The sequence below is a fragment of the Perna viridis genome, chromosome 4 (assembly GCF_037379345.1).
Source record: "Perna viridis isolate PV_CMFRI_1.1 ecotype Kerala chromosome 4, ASM3737934v1, whole genome shotgun sequence".
Taxonomy (NCBI): Eukaryota; Metazoa; Mollusca; class Bivalvia; order Mytilida; family Mytilidae; genus Perna; species Perna viridis.
This window is the reverse complement of record NC_142448.1, coordinates 14,965,974-14,991,224: the sequence shown is the minus strand read 5'-3', so window position 1 is coordinate 14,991,224 and position 25,251 is coordinate 14,965,974. Positions and strand designations below refer to the sequence as shown.

At 32.8% G+C, this 25,251-nt stretch overlaps 1 protein-coding gene across 2 annotated transcripts in view; it reads left to right on the top strand.

Annotated features, from left to right (window-relative positions):
* The window catches only part of LOC148619021 (prominin-1-A-like), a 68,264-nt gene extending 46,738 nt beyond the window's left edge, over nucleotides 1-21,526 (top strand). The window contains exons 17-26 of one of the 2 annotated variants that reach the window (XM_088578501.1): nucleotides 815-901; nucleotides 1,626-1,700; nucleotides 2,457-2,507; nucleotides 3,818-3,898; nucleotides 5,665-5,733; nucleotides 6,317-6,403; nucleotides 7,141-7,310; nucleotides 9,624-9,698; nucleotides 12,020-12,279; nucleotides 13,440-21,526. In XM_088578501.1, the coding sequence (XP_088434627.1) occupies nucleotides 815-901; nucleotides 1,626-1,700; nucleotides 2,457-2,507; nucleotides 3,818-3,898; nucleotides 5,665-5,733; nucleotides 6,317-6,403; nucleotides 7,141-7,310; nucleotides 9,624-9,698; nucleotides 12,020-12,272 (948 nt within the window). In that variant the 3' untranslated portion in view covers nucleotides 12,273-12,279; nucleotides 13,440-21,526. The remainder of the gene's footprint in view (nucleotides 1-814; nucleotides 902-1,625; nucleotides 1,701-2,456; nucleotides 2,508-3,817; nucleotides 3,899-5,664; nucleotides 5,734-6,316; nucleotides 6,404-7,140; nucleotides 7,311-9,623; nucleotides 9,699-12,019; nucleotides 12,280-13,439) is intronic. The other variant, XM_088578502.1, reaches the window with a different exon arrangement.
* The last annotated feature ends 3,725 nt before the right edge of the window (nucleotides 21,527-25,251 follow it).

Below are 25,251 nucleotides of genomic sequence, written 5' to 3'. Positions count from 1 at the left end.
TATAACTGCACTTACAGCAAAGGAAAATACAATATACTTTAAGTTTGAATCACTGTTCATGGCTTCTGAAGCCCATATTTTGACCTGCTGGTTGCCTTGCAGAGTCCCCATATGCCTGCTCTTGCATTTTAAGTCAGTTACGTCTCTTTGATTTTGCAATGACAGTTTTTGGAAATGTCATTGGTATTCTTTTTGACTGTTGGTACTTTGCCTATCAAATGCAGCGTTTCTTTCCTTCAGAAGGCACTTACTCTCATCCCTATTCGAAGTGTTGAAAATTCTTTCAGTAGGGTGACAAATTAATTACTGTTATCATTCACTAGATTCATTATTTCCCCAAACTGGAATTGACAAAAAAATTTGGGTAGGTGGGTAAGCAACAATTTTTATTTTTTTTCCAGGTAGGTAAAATTTAAGTAAACATATTATACATCTCAATTTCATTTTTAAAAAGAAAACAACAATGTCTGTAATAAGGTCTGTCCATTGAATCTCTCATGCTTCTTAAACTGATTAATCATTTATTTGAAACTTTCTGGGTATAGTTATCAAATACAATTCAATGCCATTGTATACCAGCAATTTGGATTTTTTTACCTGAATGAATGCTGTGTTTCATTGGTGTAAGATGGTCTTTGCCAGTGACTCAGAAAAGGATAGGGATACATGTCCAATTATATTCTGGCTTGAAATATATACCAGGTTAATTTTTTAAACTTGGAGATTTTAGGAAACTCTAGACTATGTATGTGTCAGTACAGGAACATGAGTATATACTTTTGTAAACATTTAATTATTTATTTCTATTTCTTAGTTGACGGCACCACTTGTGACAAATTTGTCATCCTTGATTCAACAGTTGGATACCTCACAGAACCAAACTACATATGACACTGTTAAAGTAAGTAAATACAAATTTTTCTTTTTGTCCCCAGTGCTACACGGAAGGGGACATAGAAATACCGGTGTCCATCGGTGTGTCTGTCCAGTCACTCTTGTGGACACAATCCTTGGAAACCTCTTGATTGCTTTTGTTTTAATTTAGTAGGATTGTTAGTCACCATTTGTAGTTGATCACATATATATTTGATTCAACAAATTTTACAGGAGTTATGGGGAATAGTAGGTGTCATGAGTCAAAACAAAAGTGAAAGTAGAGAAAATGACTATTTCTAGTTCGACTACTTTTCTCCCCGATCTTTGTGGATAAACATTTTATTTTTTTTCATATAGTGCTACATGAGTGAAAGTTTATTAAATCCTAAAGATATGCACTTCACTACAGGTCTGTAAGAGTGATACTGTATGGCTACTGGTTGCTTGTATTCATAATGCATAATGTTATTTTTGCTGAGACATTCAAATTGAGTGTATGAAATTGGAAGATCAGTAATACTACCAGTTTTGTTTTTTTGGTTTTTACAAGTACTTTTAAACAGGAATAGGACATCTTTTAATAGTTGACTTCAGTTTGATAATGTTAATGATTAAACCAGTAATTTCCTTGTGATTTCTAGTTGAGTCAAAGTTTAGGACTAGGATTGATCAATAATCCTAATCAAAGTTAATGCTATACTCCCAAAGGTCAAACATCATAAAATACTTTGAATTTCATAATTATATAGAACAGACTTGACGAGGAGAAGGGGAAGCTTAAACGAATTCAAAATCATGATTTAGCACTGATGTCAAGTTCCAGGGTAAGCTATTAACTTGGTTTCAGTTTTTGTTAGTTTTTTTTGCTCAACTCTTTATATATATGATGTGCTTATTTGTATACATAACAGTAGGTAGAATTTTTATTTGATAAGTACAAATGTATAAGGATTGAAAAAAAATCATTAAGGCCAGCATTCATTGTGAAAAAATAATAGAAGTTATGATTGTAAAAAAAATTTACAGTGATCATAAATTAGATAATTCCCCTGAATATGAAAAAATGAGTACTGCTGAGATTTTCATCTTACATTGGTAGTGCCTTTGAATGACTGTGATTTTCAGAAAGGAAAACATATGTTTATTATCATCAGGAATGAATCCTTATATATGTAAGTTTCATTTATCCACTGTGTTTCACACAACAAATAGTTTTCTTACTCTTTGATAAAAATCCAGTCATTATTAGGGAGTTTGTTATTCTTGAAATACAGGCTAAAAACAATATGTTACCCTATACATGTAAACATGTCTGTGAAGCTTTAATAATCAAAATCGAGATTGTTAGGAATATTGGATTTTTATCAAGATTGAAGGAAAAATCATTAGACAAATGGTATTTTCAGTATCATTATCATGATTCTTCAGCATTTTCTAGGACTTTGCTTGAAATTGCTGGAGTTTTGCATGAATTCATAGTTATTTTTCCAGCCTGATATATGTAGTGATGGTCAATTGATGATAGTTAAGATTACATGTTTTGGCACAATTAGTTTAATTTTTTTGTTTGTTTGTTGAAGAATAACTTATCTGAAGCTCTAAACAATCTGAGGAACCAGAATACACTTGAAGTAAGTAAACTTTAATTTTGTATTTCAATTACTGTAAAATTACTTGTGTGTTAAGTAGCAGTCCGCCTAAGAATGAAATTTGTCTTTAATTGAGAATTTTGGTTGCTATGGTAACCAGTTTTAAACCAATCAGATTGTTTTGTACTTTATTGTAAATTGTTTTACTCATGACTATTTTATTATTATAATTATGTTATATGAGAAATTTCCACCATTAGATATAAAATACATTCAAATAGTGATATATTTGTGATTTTAGGCCCAAAATTGGTGGTTGCTAAGGAGTGGTACTTACTCTGGTAACAGTGAAAATATTTTTCACTATTTTATTTTATTTATTGTTTTTCATTATATCCAACAGATTGAAAGTCATTTTGCATCAAATGTCTGAATTCAATAAATCACATAGAGTGAAAATTGTATGATTTTCATGGGGTGGTGGGGGTGGGGCTCACTTTTGTTAAAACTTGGTATGGGGGTTCAGTTGGGGCTTGAAAAACACCCCCATTCATATATATTTGTCTGCAAGAAAATGAATGCCATTCATATTTTTTTCAGTGCCAAATACATACCCATTCATATATTCTACTACTGTATATCTAACATCCTTTTGTATTAAGAGATCATAAATAAAAACAAAGGTCTTCAGGAAGTTGCAGAAAGGGCACATAATTGCTAAATCTTTTGATCAAATCCAATACATCTGTAATTTATCGATTTGTCACCTTTTCAAATAAGTTTTTGCCCGCTGCTATTAGCTGCAGCAGACACTAATTGAAGTTTGATTGGTGATAATTGGAAAGTTTGTCTTAGCAATAAATTACAAATTAAAATTGTAGAAATATGACCCATTGATATAGTATAGCTCCTAAATGACGGCCTGTTGACATAGGAAATGAGAAATTTATGACCCAATCATGTATTTCAACTGTAGAAAAAAACAGACCCATTCCACCAGCACATCTGTATATACTGGTATATACCCCTCAAAGGATGATTCTTAAGCTGACTGCTGCTAAAGTTCTCATATTTAGAGTATTGAAAGTTGTTTTTTACACTTTTAATTGGAATCTAAGTTTCATTTTGTATTAGAAAAAGAAGATATCTCAAATCATAAAAAATACTGTTACCAATGGAGAACTTGTTAACCATGTTACAAATTGCTAGGTATCTGTATCCTTTGTTCTGTATCATTCTAATAAGCAGTATGGCATTAAGGGTATTTAGGCAACTACTTTTTATATTATTTTATTTTTTCAGCCCTTTCATTAATTAAAATTGATCATTATATATATGGTTTGTGTTTTCAGAAACTGGTTGAGAATCTTACTAACAGTTTAAATGAATCACAGGAAAGATTCAATTCAGATTCTGCTAGTATTTTGAATAAGGTATGTACTGGTAGTTAACTTGACCTACTTTTGATGCTCTCAGTATTATCTATTGAACAATTGAAAAAGATTTTTTTCTTTCTTTATGCTTCAAACTGTTGACATTCAGGTCATTTTACTACCTTAATGAATGTTAGTTTATCTGTCCTCAAAGGAGAGTTGTTATTGTGCAATTCATATTTATATTAAAACTTATCTGTTGAATATTCATGAAAATCTAATTAAAAAAACAATTTCTCAAACCAATTAATTATAATTTATAATTAGGAAATTTGAATTTCCCACACCTATGGGCACCACTGTAGTTGATTGAGCTGTGATGTCACTAAGTTGCTTTGTAAAGTGAAAGTGGTAGTTGGTTACAATGTCCAAAGAAAGTGAAAATTTGGGACTTGTTCCTTATAGTTCAGAGCCCAAAACACTTAGAGAAAGAGATTGAGGCACAATATGAAAAATCATTTATGAATGATAAAATTTGCAGCTGGAAGAATGCTGTATCTGAGAAAAATTAAATAGAAATTTCCAAAGAGTGCTTGTGTTGCTGGCGAAAATTATTTTTGAATATTTTTCTTTTTCAGTACAATTAAAAGCTTGAAAAGATGGCATGTTTTGGTCATCAGAAAAACAAAAACATAGAAATATTTAGGGAGGATTCTTTGTTTACAGTATGGCATCAGTACCAAACCGACTTAGTAACATCATGAGCTAATCAGAAGCTATCAGTTAAAATCAATAAAATCTGATAAAGATCATCCCTTCAGTTAAAAGAGTTTTGCAATATGGTCATCTACATTTATTTTAAAAATTTCAATTTATGCATAGCCCTGTGCATTTTACATTAGCTCATTTTTGCATTTAAGGTTTTTTTATTGTATTGTGATGAAAAGATTTTAGGACATTCTTTATGATGTATAGCTAAGACATACCAATAGCCTGTTGTAGTCTCAGCAGCCTTACCAACACTATTCTGCTTACCAATGTATAGCTGAGACATACCAATAGCCTGTTGTAGTCTCAGCAGTCTCACCAACACTATTCTGGTTACCTATTTATAGCTAAGACATACCAATAGCCTGTTGTAGTCTCAGCAGCCTCACCAACACTATTCTGGTTACCTATGTATAACTAAGACATACCAATAGCCTGTTGTAGTCTCAGCAGCCTCACCAACACTGTTCTGCTTACCAATGTATAGCTAAGACATACCAATAGCCTGTTGTAGTCTCAGCAGCCTCACCAACACTGTTCTGCTTACCTATGTATAGCTAAGACATACCATTAGCCTGTTGTAGTCTCAGTAGCCTCACCAACACTATTCTGCTTACCAATGTATAGCTAAGACATACCAATAGCCTGTTGTAGTCTCAGCAGCCTCACCAACACTATTCTGCTTACCTATGTATAGCTAAGACATACCATTAGCCTGTTGTAGTCTCAGCAGCCTCACCAACACTATTCTGCTTACCTATGTATAGCTAAGACATACCAATAGCCTGTTGTAGTCTCAGCAGCCTCACCAACACTATTCTGCTTACCAATGTATAGCTAAGACATACCATTAGCCTGTTGTAGTCTCAGCAGCCTCACCAACACTATTCTGCTTACCAATGTATAGCTAAGACATACCATTAGCCTGTTGTAGTCTCAGCAGCCTTACCAACACTATTCTGGTTACCTATGTATCTTTATTGTTACAGTACTGTAAAATGAAGTATAGAAGATGAAACAGTTGGCTCCACTATTAACCAACTCTTTTTTCCTTTCAGAGTTTGGTAAAAATACAGGATGATTTACTGAAAGAGGTTGAACGCCAGATTGGAGATATTAAATCATTTGTAAGTAAATCATAGATATTATAACCTGGGTGTGATAGCTTTTTGTTTTGGATGCCAGGATGACATACAAAAATTACTGGTATGTGATATAAATACACCTTGTGTTAAAGGGAGAGCTTTTCAATTAAAAATGGTAAAGTTTGTCATTAAACAACAGCCTGAGCAATAGTATAGACATGTTTATCTTCTCATGTCTCTCCTAAGAAGAGTTTGGCTTGTGTGTATATGTTTGTTTTTGCCCACTGCCAGAACAAAATTTGTTTATCAAGAAAGGAATACATTTACTAAAATTACAATTAAAAGACCCAACAAAATCCAAACATGTTTCTATATTTAGTATTAAAAATGATGAAAACCAAGTTCTGTCATCAGAGAATCAAAATATCCTACATGATCTGACTCACTTTTTTTTTATTTTTAAATATTTTAAAGTTTTCAAATTATATATTCCAACAGTTTCTGGTGTTGATCTTTGTTTGACAGTTTCAACTGTAATACATGAAATTTAGTCAACTTAATGGATTTCTTTTCACTGCACTGTGTTCATTTTTATAATTAATTATAATGGATTTTTATGTTTTAGATAAAAACTGTGGGACCATGTAAACCCATCTATACCAGTGTACAGATGTTGTCTGATGCTGTATGTGTAACCTTTCTGGATCGTGTGGTTAGTATAAAAGTTAAACAGAAATCAAAAATACCTGTTCAAGTAGTATTTTATATTTTAATATATGCTGTGTGTTTACAAGTACCTAAAAGGTGCATTAAAATGTTTGAATGTTCTTTTCAATAATCAAAAGTTTGTGATGCATTTAATAAATAATGCAAATAAGTGTATACAATCACATCCGATCTCCATTTCTAATATATTTCAGTTTATATGAGCAACTTGGTGGGTGTTTCTAGAAAAGCAGAGGACGCTTACCCTACCGGTGCACCTGGTCCATGCTCTTTATGTTCTTTGTTGTGTATGTCTGTTTTCCATGTCTGGTCTTTGTCCCAAGATTATATTCTTTTGATTACCGCTATAACCTTGGTTCCCTTGATTACTCTTTCTAACTTGTTAGAAACATATTTTTATGACACAAAAATATCACTAGAATGTGAGTGTTTTAAAAAATGTTTGAAATGAAAATGTGTCAGAAAATGCATTACATGTTGAATGCAAGTGGAATTTGATCAAAAGTTGTTCAAAAGGAGAGATAATTTTTAGAATATCCACAACTATTAAAAAAGGCAACTCTTTACCAACTGAATTAACAGTCTGAATTAACTAAGATACTATTACACTGTGAATGAAGGTACTAATAGAATTACTAATTGAATCATTTAAAAACTAGTGAAACTTGCCATTGACGCCATAGGTATATTTATTTTTACTTTCAAATTGTTTGGTCATTACAGAATTCCATATGGTTTGGACTTGGATGGGGTCTAGCTTTCTACATTCCGTGTATTATATTTGCTTTATGTACTGCCAGTTTATACCAAAGAGAAATTCCATATGATTCCTTCCACAAAACCAGGACTGTTAAAAAGAAGAAAAATAAGGAGGAATCACAGTTTGACAACCCGTAAGTAAAATAATAAGAAATAAGTATTTAAGAAAAATATTTTTTTGTCCATTTTATTTCTGCTTCAATTTTCAAATGTCTGATGGAAATAACAGTTAGGTGATAACTGTGTTGTATTTTCAAGTTAGGGAGGCATCAATTATGGTTCGGATGATTACAAATTGAATATACTGGTTACTAGAAGCCAATAAACATTTTTTGTACCTTTAAATCAAAATTGATGACATTTGATTTGCAAAATTATAATACTGTTATCTCCATTCTAATTTTTTGTCAATTATATCTGTGAAATGGCAGTTAGAAATCAGAAACTTTTATCTGCACATTGGTTAAAAAATGGAATGACTTTAGGGTTTTGTAATGTCTTGACTACCATTTTGGGTCCCACACAAATGGGATATCAATCTTAGAATTTAAACGTTGCTAGTTTTGATATTATCCAATGAAATTTAAATGTTACGATTAATGCTGGAATAGAATAACTGTTTCAGTCTAGTTAAAGTGTAAGTTCAGAATTTTTACAAGTCGGGTTCTATGGATTCATTTATACACCAATAGTAATGGTGCAAATTTATTTTACTATACAAAGAAACATAGTGCGGAAATTGACAGTTTTCATTCTCAAGGTTCCCATCAATTTTATGCAAGTGACATCACAAGCACAAACCGGAAGTACTGCTATCTAAAGACCCAAAATAAGTTACACAATGTTGGACCAATGCGGTCGATAAATAATAAAAGCTCGTAAAATTTCAACTTGTTTAGTTAGAGCACCACTTCATATTGAAAAGACCATAGACCTGAATTTGCAGGTCAATGAAAAAAAATGTTATTGTAGAACTGCTTTTTATGACAGGTTACAAAAATATTTTCTGCAATTAGCAAGACTTATGAATGGGCATTTTTAGTGCGACCACGGGTCCAGTTTGTCAGTCGTCATGAAATTAATTTTCCTACAACGTGACACAGTTAATTATATTGTATATTTGAGCTTCTCAACACCAGGCAGTGTACAGTTAGTAAATTAAAGTCCCGGCCCAATGCGTAACGCCACTTGGAGATACCTTTAATACCAATCAAACAGTTAAACACTGATCGTTCAATAAATGAATCATCATCAATTTTAACTCTGAATTTCATCAGATTGCTATTTAGAAACTTGTTGATACGGTATATGTTATCTTGTATCTTTAGGATATTGCATTGATAATTGGAATATGTTTGACATGGTTTACATCACAAATAGAAAAATCGTGCATGTTTCGCTTTAAACACTTTTTATGTGGTCCTATATAATGAATATATTGAATATGACTACGTAAAGGATATAAAAAGAAAACTTGACAACATGAAAATCTTTTTTTCTTCAGAAACTATGATTTTTGAGTATGAGTTTTTGTATTTGTATCATTTCAAAAACTTTTTTAAAATTGTACAAGTGTATTTGTGTATTAGCTTGGTCATCAGTTTTATTATTTAATTATCTAATTAAGTCATGTCCACCCTTTGGGTAATTAATTGAAATATACAGGATGTAACTGGCATGCTGGTCCACCTGTGTAAAAGCACGGTGACAATATACAGGAAGTAGATGACATGTCTGTGTAATGTAAATCATATAACTGCATACTCAGGTTTATTGTAGCAATATGTAGGGTTTCAGTACTCTTTATTACATGCATAAATCAGAAAAAGTCATACGACGAGTTTTCAGACAACAAAAAATTGTGCAAATATCTTAAGATTAATTAAAACTTATGTGTAAAAATTAAAGTTCAGATAGACCAAGACAATGTGTTACAAATTAAAGTATGCAAAAATTGCTTAAATATGCAAATAGTTGAATTTAGAAATTCGTGGATATTAATTTAATTAGACATAATAACATTCATTTTTTGCAAGAGATTTAAATCATATAAAATTTATAATTCATGTACAATTGATTAATTCTTTTTTTGTTTTCATCATCATATCGACACCATAAAAAACTTTTATCAAAAATCGTTCCCTTTTGTTGGCGTAGAAAATATTAGAAGAGCACAAATCAATGATGGTCACAATTATAGGTTATGGTAGGTCACTACGATATTTGTAGTGAGGTAATCAGACATATCACCTTTTAACATAAAAGTCACGTGACTCCTCAAGATTGAAGAAAGATGTCTTTAAAATGTATTTTTTGTTGAAACTAGGCATATTTTTTTTAACCAGAAATGAATTAAGTTTCCTTGAAAAGTAAAGTGAGTTCTGTGCATACTCAAATTTTGAAAAAAAATTGCAAACATACACTTTAAGCAACTATATATTTTTCAGTGATATTGATTCATACCAAGGTCAAGGTTATGATGCTTATGGAGGTGCCCAGGGGGACAACATTCCATTAACAGGGTAAGACCGTAATGGAGGAGGGGCTTATATGTCATTAAACTTGAATGGCTGTCAGTGGCTTATTTGTTTTATTTTAAAGCATGATGTAGAGAATAGAAATTTTGTTTTTATTGATGTTTTAGTTATATGTACATGATTTGATTTGTTATCTATAACTAGTGCTGAGATAATACAAGAATATGTAACTGCATGAACCTGTAAAACAAAATAAGTGAGATTTAACATATAAGCTTCACAAGCTATTAGTATAAACACATGTATTTGTAAGTAGAATGGTAAAGTTATCTCTCATTCCCTATTTTGTTTTTTTTAAATAAACCAAAAAAACTCCTTTATTGTTTGTAAATGAGATAATACATCTTAAAAACTGGATGTTTGCAATGCAAATTTTGGAATGTATAAAAAGTTAGTTCTTATGTAGACAACGCTGTTTAATATGGGAATGCAATCACCCACTATGGGTCCATGTAAATTATATCATCAGCAGAAGAAAAAATTGGCCCTCTTCTTTGCCTATATAATCATTTTACACTTTATGGTTTAAATTTTGGTACTATTGTATGGACTTGTATAGATTACATACATTACTAGTAATCTATCTTGTGAGAAGTTCAACACATTGCTGTATTGATTTTAACTTTTTACAACAGTAACCAGCACAAACAGTGAAATCTTGTAGCCTTCTACAACAATAATCAGCACAAGCAGTGAAATCTTGTAGCCTTCTACAACGATAACCAGCACACTCAGTGAAATCTTGTAGCCTTCTACAACAATAACCAGCACAAGCAGTGAAATCTTGCAGCCTTCTACAACAATAACCAGCACAAGCAGTGAAATATTGTAGCCTTCTACACAATTACCAGCACACTCAGTAAAATCTTGTAGCCTTCTACAACAATAATCAGCACAAGCAGTGAAATCTTGTAGCCTTCTACAACAATAACCAGCACACTCAGTAAAATCTTGTAGCCTTCTACAACAATAATCAGCACAAGCAGTGAAATCTTGTAGCCTTCTACAACAATAACCAGCACAGACAGTGAAATCTTGTAGCTTCGCAGTGAAATCTTGTAGCTTTCTACACAATAACCAGCACAAGCAGTAAAATTTTGTAACCTTCTTCAACAATAACCAGCACTCTCAGTAAAATCTTGTAGCCTTCTACAACAATAACCAGCACAAGCAGTGAAATCTTGTAGCCTTCTACAACAATAACCAGCACACTCAGTAAAATCTTGTAGCCTTCTACAACAATAACCAGCACACTCAGTAAAATCTTGTAGCCTTCTACAACAATAACCAGCACAAGCAGTAAAATCTTGTAGCCTTCTACAACAATAACCAGCACTCTCAGTAAAATCTTGTAGCCTTCTACAACAATAACCAACACACTCAGTAAAATCTTGTAGCCTTCTACAACAATAACCAGCACAAGCAGTGAAATCTTGTAGCCTTCTACAACAATAACCAGCACACTCAGTAAAATCTTGTAGCCTTCTACAACAATAACCAGCACAAGCAGTGAAATCTTGTAGCCTTCTACAACAATAACCAACACACTCAGTAAAATCTTGTAGCCTTCTACAAAACAGTAAAATTCGATAGCCTTCTACAAAACAGTAAAATCTTGTAGCCGTCTGCAACAATAATCAGTACAAATAGTAAAATTTTGTAGCCTTTTATATTAATAACAAAAGAATGGAAATTTTATTGTTTCAGACAATCTTCTTGTATGTCTTTGTAAAATTTAACAACCAGATTATTTGGGCTTTAAGGAGTTTTGTTTCAGACAGGTGTGACTGGGGCAAAAGAAAAGGAAAACATTTTAATTAGCAACATTGAATAAATATTTTATTGAAGTTTTATTTAATAGAAAATGTTTATTCAAGTTGGCTTTTACTATTATTTTTCTTTTTTGGTAGGAGGATCATTCCTCCCAATTTCTCTTTTTTTAACAAAAATTCTGTGCTGTATTTTGGGTGGATTGTTTAAATATTTTTTGGAGGGTCAAAAAATCATATGATATGTTTGTGGTACCTTGTTTCTGCTATTTTGAAATATAAGTTTTCTTCAAGGGTATTTTTAGATACTAGTTACTTTTTAGACTTTTGGCAAAGTCTGGTAAAAAGTACTTTTTTTAAAAATTTTTGGTATGAATATTTTTGCCAGCCAAAGGTCTATGTATACATGATCAAGGAACACACCTCCTTGGGCCCACAGATTTTTTTAGTTATGAATTAAAGTTTGCATGATGATAGTGTTCTCTGCATGAAATGGGAGTGCTTACTTTGGTGCTTAAGTAGATATTTTTATTTTAGCATGGGTCGTGGTGGCAACCATAACCGTGGTCGAGGTGATGGTGTTCACAATGATGGTTATTACTCACCTGATCGTAGAAGTGGTGGTTACCCAGATTATAGACGTAGTGGTTATCCTGATGATATGGATAGTGGTTATAGGGGTGGGGGTGGTTACCATGATCGGGGAAGTGGGTACTCCTCTCCCCCACCTTATAATGGGCATGATGACTATCCCCGGCACTCAAGTGCAAATAAATACAGACAATATTGATAGTAATGTAAGTATTGATCTTGAACTCTATCCATCCAAATATTAATATTTTCTTAAATTTAGAGACAACAAAAATACTAAGCTTAATCGTTATGTACAGTGACATTGTAGCACTATTTTTATTTATGCCCTTTTTCTTATAAATCTGAATGGACAATCTGTAGCAAAGAGACACAAGAACCAGTGGTGTCATTTATAGATATGCTATTAATATTTGCTCCAAGTGGTCAATAAAGCATGTTTCTGTTGTTGAACTAACTTGTTCCTAACTGTTTGTCTTAGAAACAGCCATTCAACACATTTCTTACATGTTTTTAGTCATGTAATGATATTGGGAAATTCTTTAATAAATATATACCCTAACTTATCAGTATTGTATACAATGTACTACAAATCATTTTCTATTTAAGATTATTTATATTCAACATTAAATTTTATACCCCTGCTTGAAAAGTGATCATACTGTCTGTCCATTCATCCATCTGTCCGTTTGTCTGTTCTTCTGTCATATGTTCCCCTGTCTACAGTTCTAATCTGTAACTTCACTGAAACTGCTGAATATAATTCTTTGAAACTTTTACACTATCTTTATCACCTGATGTTATTGTGCACCTCTTGTTCTGTATTTACATATGACTGACTTTTTGGGGTTTTCTGATGCAAAACATGGATTTTGTATTGCTCAACCAAGGGAGAACTATCTTCTAATCCACCACTCATCTAAAACCGCTGCTTGAAATTTGATGAAAAAAAAATCACACATTCTTTATCACATGATGTAATTGTGACTTTTTATTTTGTTTTTCCATCTGATTGACTTTTTGGGTTTATTAGTGGAACATATGGACTTTATCATTGGTTGACCTGGAATGGCTGAATGGAATTTGATCAAACTTTCACACCTTCTTTATCACATGATGCCATTGTGCACCTTCTATTTTGTTTTCCCACATGATTGACTTTCAGGGCTTTCTGTATATGGTTTCTAGGGATAGGGGTAGGGGGTATCTGCAAGTGAGCTCTGCTCACAGTAATTTCTAGTTCGTAAAGAAAAAAAATTCTTGCTTTTATTGTATAGGGCCACATTTGCATACATCCTTTTCAAGTATTTGGAATTTAAGAATCATTGTGATATGATTGTAGGAAGTTTGTTTCTTTTTTTTTCAGTTCAATGGCTTGGCAGTACTAACTGTTGGAGAACATAGAAAAAAGTGACCTCCCAATACAGTGCATCCTATAGTTGAAGTATATAAATTATATACCAACATCAAGTAATGTTTTAGAACAAACTTAAACATTTGTTAATGTGTGGCTTTATTGATTCTACATTTTTGTCTTAATTTGTTATTGTATATACAGTGAAACCTGTCTTAATCCAAACCCTGAAGAAATGAGACTCTTGTCTAATCCAAACCTTGAAGAAATGAGACTCTTGTCTAATTCAAACCCTGATTAAATGAGACTCTTGTCTAATCCAAACCCTGATTATGAAATGAGACTCTTGTCTAATCCAAACCCTGAAGAAATGAGACTCTTGTTTAATCCAAATATATTATAAAGTCCCTTCAATGTATTGTGAACTTGTGTAAACTGACAACCTGTCTTATTGAGCAAAGGGTTATACTTGTGTGAACTGACAACCTGTCTTACTGAGCAAAGGGTTCTGTTCTAACAGGTGTTTTGTTTAAACAGGTGATACTGTAATTAAATAATGAAAGGTTTCACATCGAATATTAGTACCTGTGTTTTATGTAATAATTTTGTTTTGTTTTTGCTTTTGTTGTTAATATTTTAAGGAGTGGTTCAAGCTTTTGATTTCTTTAACAACTACCTTGTAAGGGAGGGTGGACAGAGGGTGGGAATTGGTGGTTGAGGGGGTTGGGAACAGTAACGGAGTGGAGGGGAATCAGTGGTTGAAGGGGTGGGAATGGGGACTGAAAAATATGGGAAGTGGGGGATTATGGTTGGGAACAATAACCAGAGGTAAAATGAAAGGGGTCGGGAAGTTGTGGTCAGGAGGGTGGGAGGCATTGGTCTAGGGGAGGGAAGCGAAGGTAAAGTACCCCCCCCCCCACCCTAACTCCCTCCTGTAATGTAATTTTGGGTTAGATGATCACTTAGTGGTACAAAGACATGCATGTAGACTTCCTCAGATAACTTGTGGTGCTGATGTTTGGAAATAATTTGACAATTTTTCTTATTGCTTATTAATCTCATGATGTGAAATTTTATTAATGAAAAAAAAAATCGCTTTTTGTTTGCTACATTCTTTCAACAATTTTTCTCTACCTCAGTCTACTTGAATATTAAATTAATAGGCATTAAATACTATTTTAAATAATTCTACTTTAAGTTATGAACAATTCTTTTATTAATATTAAACTAATTATAATTTTTATGTTCAGTTATTATAGAAACTTTTGTTCTAATTTGAACATGCAGATTTTTTCCAAATATTAACAATCATTAGTGTGCTAGGTTAATAAAGAGTTCAATTCAGCCTTGCTTTTTCATGTTTATTATTTTGGGAGGCTTTGTCATTTTAAAGTACTAGTCAGTATAACATTTAGATATTTTCTTGATAATGAATCATCAATAAGTGGATTCATTTTGGGGAATATTCCTTTGTCTATTTCTTAGATTGTGGTCAGACTAGTACTTGAATTACAAGCAATGTTGCCAAAAAAGAGATTTTATTTCTATAGAATTATTTTATATCCACAAAGAATATATTTATATATATTGCCATATTATCTCCCATGATGTTTTGCATTTTTCATACATACAAAATATGTTTTATGTTAGTATAAATTTTAATTGAAAATCCCTATTTTGCCTGGCACTTTCATTGTGGGTTATAAAATGTTACCCATTGTTCCTTGAAAATATTTCTGTTTCTTATTCTTTCAAATTGTGTACCTTCCATTCCTATTTTATATTTCTTTCATTTTTATTTTCCTGAATGTTCTGATTTCAGTGTGTATGGATATTTCCAACACTGCAAATTTTAACAAGGAAATTTTGTTATTGTAAATTTATATATTAAATGACCTTTTAAAAAAAGAAAAATATAACATGTCTGTCAAATTAGCATAATTTGCTTTTATTATTTTGTGATTGCTAATTTTTGTGCATTTTTTAATCTGCAAAATGCTAAACTAAGAATTATGTTATTTTTAGTATTGAGAAACTTTTATGATGACATTCTGGTAACATACAATGTACAAAGGATTAAGTTTTATGGTTATTATTTGAGTTTACCAGTAATATAATGTTATGGTTTTTCCTCCACTGAGTTGATTTTCCCATATACTTAACTTTAGCCTTATTTATCAATTTTGAAAAATAAAAACTCAGGCATGATATTTTCTCTTAGGTAACTGTTTTTGAAGATTCCTAAGATCTAAAGCATTCCAAGTTCAATGTGCTCAGAACACACTTACGTAAGATTTTTCTCAGGGAAGTGTGTGGAGATAAGATTCCAAGTTCATTGACAATCCCTGATCTCTTTTGGTTTTATCATATCATTTTAAGGTATTTTATTTTAAATTTTTGTCATTTTACATAACATTAGTTGGGTCATGTAAGTTTTCACTTCAAGTTTTCACTTTTTGGGAAAGGAATGTTATATTGGACTAGTCCCAGGTTGTATGATATTTTGTGCATATAATGTTATTTCAATTGTTATTGTAATGTTTTATTATTGTAAAAAGTGTGATTTACTCAAATGAAACTTGTGTTATGGAATATCTTACATAGCTTATGTGGAATTTTTATAAATCAGAAAAACTAAAACCTAAAAACTAAAATCACCTTTAAATAAAATTACATTATTACAGTAATTAAAATGTGCAATAATTTATTATTTTACAGTATAGCACTAAATGAATTGATCCTTCGATAGAAGTGAAAGTTTTATCTGCCTATTTTACATCTTTAACTTCATGTTTGTAGCTTTAGTTTGTGGATTGCATAAAAAAGTTGACATGTTGCTTTATTTTTGTTACTATTCTAAAAGAATAAATTGGAAGATATTTCATTTTATGCTTTTACACTTAATTATGTGTATAAACTATTGATTCAGTCTTTCTTTTAATTATTCCATCCAACTCTTTCTATGCAACTTTTTATGACTTCGATATGATTACCCTTATTTAACTGTTTTATAAGAATATTTGCAATATCAGTTGATATTTTGCTTACTATGAGTTTTCCTAGCAGAGTTATGCTGCTGGCCTGACGTTCTGCTGTTTTATACAGCCACTTAAATGCAGCTCTCTTATTAGTAATGAAAGGAATGAAATTGTCAGAAAAGGAAATACTGTAGTATTAGGTAGATCATACCTAATATTACTAGTAGATAGTTTTTCTTATTTTTTTTTTTTTACAAATATGACCTTGAATGAACATATTGTAAAATTTTTAGATAAAAACCATAGATCACCAAACATAATTTGGAGATAGTTGATAAATTGTTACAACATGTTTTGTAGAATCTTTACGGAATTTTCACTGTTTCTTTAAAATTTGTATTACGAACACCTATTTGACATTTTTTCATGATTCAAAAAGGAAAACTTGGGGTCACCAAAAAATTAAAAAACTCTAATTTTCATTACATTTCTACAGAACAGTTTCCTATCAATTATCTCTCCTTGAAAGAGGGTTTTTACAATAAATGTTTGTAATTTTTCTATAAATAGATTTATGGCAAAAAATCCTTTTGAAAAATTTAAAGAACATTTTTTTTCATCTTGCTCGTTGGAAGTACATACCTCATATTATGTTGCAACATGATAGAAAATAATGTTCTTTGTAATAGGTTTGATCTACTTTAAAAGCTTTTTTCTAAATGTAGATTTGTTGAAGACCTGTTTATCTTCTAAATGTTTAGTCCTGTAGTACTCTTTAGATATGTTATCTGTACCTTCGGATTCATGATTTCACATTGAAACAGTTTGTAGCATATCATTTCTATCTCAGCTTATTAGCCACTTAGCACTGTATCCAAAATATATTTTGAGTACGTTTCTTAGAATTCCAGTTTTATGTGTCATCATATCTTTCTAAGTTTACATAATTTGTGATGTCTTTGAGTTGACTCATTATTGCTTACATAATTGATGATATCCTTTTAATTGAATTTTAATTGATTTTGATAAGAGATCCATGTATTGTTTATTTTATGATATGTATAAATCCATGTATTGTTTATTTTATGATATGTACATATACAATTAAACATATTATTTTGGTAAATTTTACATTCATGGTTGCAAATTTGTTTTGTACTGTAATGTGTATAACAATTGTAAGCTTTTTTTAGAAATCACACTGATACACAGAAACTTAATACTTGTAATGTTATAGAGACTGAATATTACATGTCAAAATCTCTATTTTATGCGGTATCAACATAAGACCTCTATATCATCCCAAGGGCCACTGGCCTGAGGGGTAATGTGGATTGAGTGTTGATATGGCATGGGAAACAAATTTTTTCATGTCATGTTCATTATTTCTTATATTTCAAATATACTGAAGTTTGTGGTATAGACCTAGGGGTTTGCTTTAAGTTAAAACTATTACTTCTAATGCATAAACAGAAATTTTAATCTTAATGTATGATATTGATAGATGATAACAGGGCATATTTTATATACCCAATATTGGTTCTAGGTCATGATATCAGCCCAAGAGCCTTTAGGCTTGAGGCATGATATTAAACATGGGCTGATAATGGATCCGATATGAAAAATGACGTTATGATATTTTTATCATTTACTTTAATACTTGTAAATTGTTTTGCTAAATTTGCCTGACAAGAGAGATGAATTAAATGATCCTGATTATATTACTGTTTTATTTATTAAACCATTATTGTGAGGTATTATTTCAAATTAGATAAAACCAACTTTTATAGTGCAATTGAATGACATTAAGATAATCTATGTCTTTCGGTGTATTCATCAGTCATATTAAAGGTGTTGTAGCTTCAGGTACTTTGAGATTACTGGTTTGACTGAAGTTATGTAGGTTCTTAGGCATTGTCTCAACTTTTTGATACTGATATTACACTGCTATATCTGAGGAGTTCTCCAACTTTTTTTGTGCATCAGCACTCAGTATTTAATCGATGTTTAGATAATTGATACCACCACTGGTTGATGAGAAATAATTATCGTTGCACAGAGCTCGCCATTTCATTTTTTGTTTATAAATCTGACATATAAAACAGAATTACATTACAAGCTTTACATGTTTTGCTATTTTTTTTCTAATTGTATCAGTGTGATTTCTACTATGAAATTTAATGTTGCTTTAAGAATGCTATCCTTCCAATTATTGTGCAATACAGTAGAATTGCTAGTTATTGTTTATGTCATTTTCTTGTGACCTTTAAGAACAATGTCATGTTTTTGTTCATTTGATACCTCCTTTCTATTGTATCTGTGATTATCAGACTGCAAATATGATTCCAATCATTCTTTGTAATAACAAAAATGACCCTCACCAAATAGGATGATAAAAAGGAATGACCCAGGTATAAAAATATTTCAACAGTATATAAACATTATCAGGCACAGCTAACTATGATCCTTCATTGTAAAGCTGTAATTACCATTCCATCTGTCAGTATACTTAGCTCCTGTCATTTAAATTGTTTCATGTACACTAATACTCATCAAGCTATGATCACTGTAATTTTATTCAATCTTAATGCAAAAAGGATTTGTGGCATACTTGTTCTTCTTTGGCTTGTTATGCGTGCTATCAAGTGTTACAGCTGATGTTCTCAGATGTTAACATTATTTCCTGTCTAAATAAGGCCCTCTGGTTCCTGGCTGGTCTGAAAGGCTGAAAAAAATGGTGGATTTTTTGCAATATTATTTTAAAAGATGAGAATTTTTTTTTATTAATTTATCTTGGCCTGTGTTAGTTTTCTGATTCATTACTGAAGAAAATCGAAAGTTCAAAATTGTGTTCTATTTTTGTCTTTTTTCCTCTGGAATCTTGCAGCCAAAATACTTTATAAAGATACTGCCTACTGTAAGCAATAGGTTCTTTTTAATATTTTTTGTTTATTATTTACTGTCATTGTTGTAAATAAAAAAATAATAAAAAAAAATCTAATATGTTCACTTTATATTAAAAATGTAGTACAGTTTATATCATTTTTCTTTTTGTTTGTATCATTTATAAATTTACTTCACTGGAAACATTTAGACTTGAAAAAAAAATCATTTAAATTATGATTCATGATACTATTAAATGATTTGATTTTAAAGTACATGTATATCCAACTTGTCTTAAAGGTCAAGTTATTGCTTTCATTTTGTTGTGTTTATATAATCAGAATTCCATATTTGGTTAAGATTTTTTGACTACCAATATACAGACAGATATCAGAGTCATATAGAATATAGAATATAAAAATAGGAGATGTGATATTATTGCTGATGAGATCCACCAAATGCCAAGCAACAAACAATTCAACTTCTATAGGTCACCACAGAGACTTGAGAGTAGTGATTAGCCATACCATAAAACTTCTATAGGTCACCATAGAGACTTCAGAGTTTAGTGATTAGCCATAAAGCAAGCTGTAAAAGATTGTTTTCATTCATAATTTAAAAAATGAAGAGTTACGGTAAAAATATATTTTTATGTTCAAAGGTTGCTACAATTACATCATTTAATTAATTCCTCCACTCTATATGTACCGGGTATTACAATTACACAAGTTTTTATATGTATTACAATTACACAAGTTTCTATATGTATTACAATTACACAAGTTTGTATATGTATTACAATTACACAAGTTTGTATATGTATTACAATTACACAAGTTTCTATATGTATTACAATTACACAAGTTTGTATATGTATTACAATTACACAAGTTTCTATATGTATTACAATTACACAAGTTTTTTTCTGTTGATCTTTTTTTTTTAAAAGACAGAATGTAGTAGCTGAAGTATACCAGGTATCTACAACTAAGCAATGTATTCATTTGTTTTGTAATGTGTTAAATTAAATCAACATGGGTTCCACACTCCCCTTTTATCATAAATATAAACTTGTTTTCAGCTTCCTTTTAATACCTTTCTGGTTGTGATATGAGATAAATGCAAAGTGATAGCGTTTTCTTGATCTCTTTTTTTTCATTTATTAACATGAAAAAATACACAAATATAAGTCCCCAGATGTCAATACTTTGCTCAATAATGTATTTAACAAATCATAATCTTGCTGTGAAAATCACTAATACTCTGTGTATAGACATAACCATTATATGGTTCTCAGAACACTTTTGGTTGGACAGTTATCACTTATCTCTTCTATGACTTCCTTGAGCTAATAGAAGTTCCCCCTTTCTCAAAAGGATGTTTTGGTACATCAGTAAACAAATCTTTCACATGTGCAACCAGTTTTGTTTTAAGTTACTATTGTAAGGTCAAGTTAATTGTTGCTTAAAATAGAATTAGCCGATGTTTATATGATAAACAGATAGACTTCGTAATTTGAGTTAAGATTGTGTTTTTTTTTTTTATTGTGGCTTACTTTTTGGTCTGATCAACATTTTTATAAATTTTCAGTAAGATCTAAGCCATGAATCCAGTAATCTGAAATCACTTATCAGGAGAGGCTTGGATTAGATTTGAAATAAAAACCAAGGCAGGACCAGACATATGGTAAAAAATAAATAATTAAGAATGAACACTTATTCTTATCACAGAAGATTTAAAGTGGAAAATAAAAAGTGGTCCTGCCCTCTGTTTTTTAAAATGCAAATGTTTGCTACTGAAGCTTTAATTGTAGATTGAAAGTGCATTGTTTGTGTCTTAGTTACTTATCAGTTGTTAAGAATGTATATTATTGTTTGTTACTGTGTTGGCTTTATAGAAAAAGTATGTGATAACTTGGCTTCCGTACCATTGAAACTTAAGGTTTAGCATAAAAGTATAAGAATATGTTTAACTGTTTGCAATGCTTCGGAATCTCAATGCCTAGCTAGAACTTCTCCATGAAATTTCTTGCTGTATTTGAAGACTATTTTCTAAGTTTTATTTTGTTGGAGCCAGGATGTCAATTTTATTATGGCTAATAAATTGGTATTACTAAGACTTAAATTTTGCATTCCAGTCTTGACTTAATCATAAAACTAGCATTTGTGCCTTATTCTAAATTAATTACCATATATGTACAATTTTCATGAAAAATAAATGTTTCTTATGAATTCATAATTGTTTTGTTTCTTAATGATATAATCATTATGGTGGGGTGGTATGGTATTAGTTTGACATCATGCATGGCCAATACTTTTTTTGTCATTAACTTGAAGGGTGAAGAACAAAACCTAGAACAACAACAATGAAACAATAAGGTTCCACCACCGCACTTCTATCCAGTCTGTGCACAAATGAGTAGGTTCTACCACCCTTCCTTCCAGTCTGCACAAACTATAAGGTTCTATAAGGTTTCACCATCACCCTTCCCTCCAGTCTGTGCTCAAGGGAGAAGGTTCCACCACCTTTTCCTTTAGTCTGTGCACAACCACCCTTCCTTCAAATCTCTGCACAAATGAAAAAGATCCACCACCCTTCCCTCCAGCCTGTGCACAAATGATAAGGTTCCATCACCCTTCCCTCCAGTGCACAAACCATAAGGTTCCACCACCTTTCCCTCCAGTCTCTGCACAAATAAGGTTCCAACACCACCCTTCCCTACAGTCTGTGCACAAATGATAAGTTCCCACCAACATCCTTTCCTCCATTCTCTGGACAAACCATAAGGTTCCACCAACCTTCCCTCCAGTCTGTGCACAAATGATAAGGTTCCACCATCACCCTTCCTTTCAGTCTGTGCACAAATGATAAGGTTCCATCATCACCCTCCACTCCAGTCTGTGCACAACCATAAGGTTCCACCATCACCCTTCCCTCCAGTCTCTGCACAAATGATAAGGTTCCATCACCCTTCCCTCCAGTGCACAAACCATAAGGTTCCACCACCTTTCCCTCCAATATCTGCACAAACAATAAGGTTCCACCACCCCCTTCCACCACTCTGTGCACAAATGATACGGTTTCACCACCCTTCCGTCCAGTCTGTGCACAAATGATAAGGTTCCACCATCATCCTTCCTTTCAGGCTGTGCACAAATGATAAGGTTCCATCATCACCCTCCACTCCAGTCTGCATAACCATAAGGTTCCACCATCACCCTTCTCTCCAGTCTGCACAAATGATAAAGTTCCACCATCACCCTTCCTTTCAGTCAGTGCACAAATGATATGGTTCCATCATCACCCTCCACTCCAGTCTATGCACAGCCATAAGGCTCCACCACCCTTCCCTCCACTCTGTGCGCAGACGATAAGGTTCCTCCACCACCCTTCCTGCAGTCTGTGCACGATTGAGAAGGTTCTACCACCCTTCCCTCCACTCTCTGCACAAACCATAAGGTTCCACCACTATTCCCTCCAGTTTCTGCACAAACTATAAGGTTCCACCATCACCCTTCCCTCCAGTCTGTGCACAAATGATAAGGTTCCAACACCACCCTTCCCTACAGTCTGTGCACAAATGATGTTTCCACCAACACCCTTTCCTCCAGTCTCTGGACAAACCATAAAGTTCCATCACCCTTCCCTCTAGTCTGTGCACAAACCATAAGGCTCCACCACCCTTCCCTTCAGTCTCGTCTCTGCACAATCCATAAATTTCCACCACACTTCCCTCCAGTCTGTGCACAAACCATAAGGTTCCACCGCCACCCTTTCCTCCAGTCTGTGCATAAATGTTAAGGTTCCACCATCACCCTTCCCTCCAGTCTGTGCACAAATTATAAGATTCCACCACCCTTCCCTCCAATATTTGCACAAATGATAAGGTTCCAACACCACCTTTCCCTACAGTCTCTGCACAAATGATAAGTTTTCACCAACACCCTTCCCTCCAGTCTCTGGACAAACCATAAGGTTCCACCACCCTTCCTTCCAGTCTGTGCACAAATGATAAGGTTCCACCATCACCCTTCCTCCAGTCTCTGCACAAATGATAGGGTTCCACCATCACCCTTCCCTACAGTCTGTGCACAAATGATAAAGTTCCACCATCACCCTCCACTCCAGTCTGTGCACAAACCATAAGGTTCTACCTCCCTTCACTCCAGTCTCTGCACAAACCATAAGGTTCCACCACTATTCCCTCCAGTCTGCACAAACCATAAGATTCCACCATCACCCTTCCCTCCAGTCTCTGCACAAATGATAAGGTTCCAACACCACCCTTCCCTACAGTCTGTGCACATGATAAGTTCCCACCAACACCATTTCCTTCATTCTCTGGACAAACAATAAGGTTCCACCACCCTTCCCTCCAGTCTGCGCACAAATGAAAATGTTCCACCATCATCCTCCCCTCCAGCTCTGTACACAAACCATAAGGTTCCACCACCCTTTCCTCCAGCCTGTGCACAAACCATAAGGTTCCACCGCCACCCTTCCTCCAGCTCTGTGCACAAACCATAAGATTCCACCACCACCCTTTCCTACAGTCTGTGCACAAATGATAAGGTTCCACCATCACCCTGCCCTCAAGTCTGTGCACAAATGATAAGGTTCTACCACACTTACCTCCAGTCTGTGCACAAATATGACTATAATCAATTACTTTTGACCTTGAAAATCAATAGCTAAGGATATAGTATGTTCCAAGTTTGGTAAAGATGTTGATTCCTGGATGTTCACAATTTGACTCAAGGCATTGAAAATCTAGAGAGATCCTCCGTGTATATACCAATATTGTTTGGTTAAAATTCACAGAAAAATGATACTAAATATGGTTTTTTACGTGTGGGTTACTTTTCTTTTTAACTTCGTTTGTTGGGGATTAAAAAAGCAATGAAGAATTTACTGAGATTTATTGAAGAAACACCAGATGTAATATAACATTGAAATAAAGCTCCTACGACCATCAGGACTATTTCATTGCAGTATAATGAAGGGTAATAACAAAATTACTTAACTGATTTTCAAAAGAAATGTCTGTTAATCAAGGTAAAAACGTGATATAGTTGGAAACGGTCTTGAAAACTTCTAGTATTGGAAGGATAGTCAGTAGATATGGTGCACCAATAAAGAAAAATAAAGCAACATCAGAAAAAAATATCAAGTTTAACACAATACAGCAAGAAATTAAATGAATGTAATCCAGGGACAAAGACTAGACATTGAAAACAGACAAACATAACAAAGAACATGTAATAACCAAATCAATACATACAAAGTAACAAAAGTAAATGAACAAATCGGACTCCACTAAAAACTGGGAGCGTGGACCAGGTGTATCGGTAGGGTAAGTACCCTCTGCTTTTCGAGAAATACCCGATGAGATGCTCATAAGAACTCAAGTCCGGGTTAGACGAAATAGGAAAGGAAAACTAAGACGCGTTGAACAAATAAGTTTTCATGGTGCTGATCGATACACCGTAATGATCATGATGACGACCATGAAAGTTCTGTAGTGGGGACTTCGGAGGACTTTGTTACTTTGTATGTATTGATTTGGTTATTATATGTTCTTTGTTATGTTTGTCTGTTTTCAATGTCTAGTCTTTGTCCCTGGATTACATTCATCCTCCAAATATACAGAGGAAGATGTTTACAAAATGCTGGAATTTTTAATTGACAACATATTTGCCCAGTGTGGTGGACGTGTTTTTCAACAAACGGTCGGCATTCCAATGGGAACAAATTGCTCCTTTACTTGCTGACCTATTCCTTCACTCTTGAGGCTGACTTTATAGCTGATCTGATCAGAAAGAAAGAATATCGTTTGGCTAGATCCTTCAATCTCAGTTTCCGCTATATAGATGACGTATTATCTTTAATCAATCCTAATTTCGGGGATTTGATACATCGCATCTACCCTAGAGAACTTGAGATAAAGGATACTACAGACACTG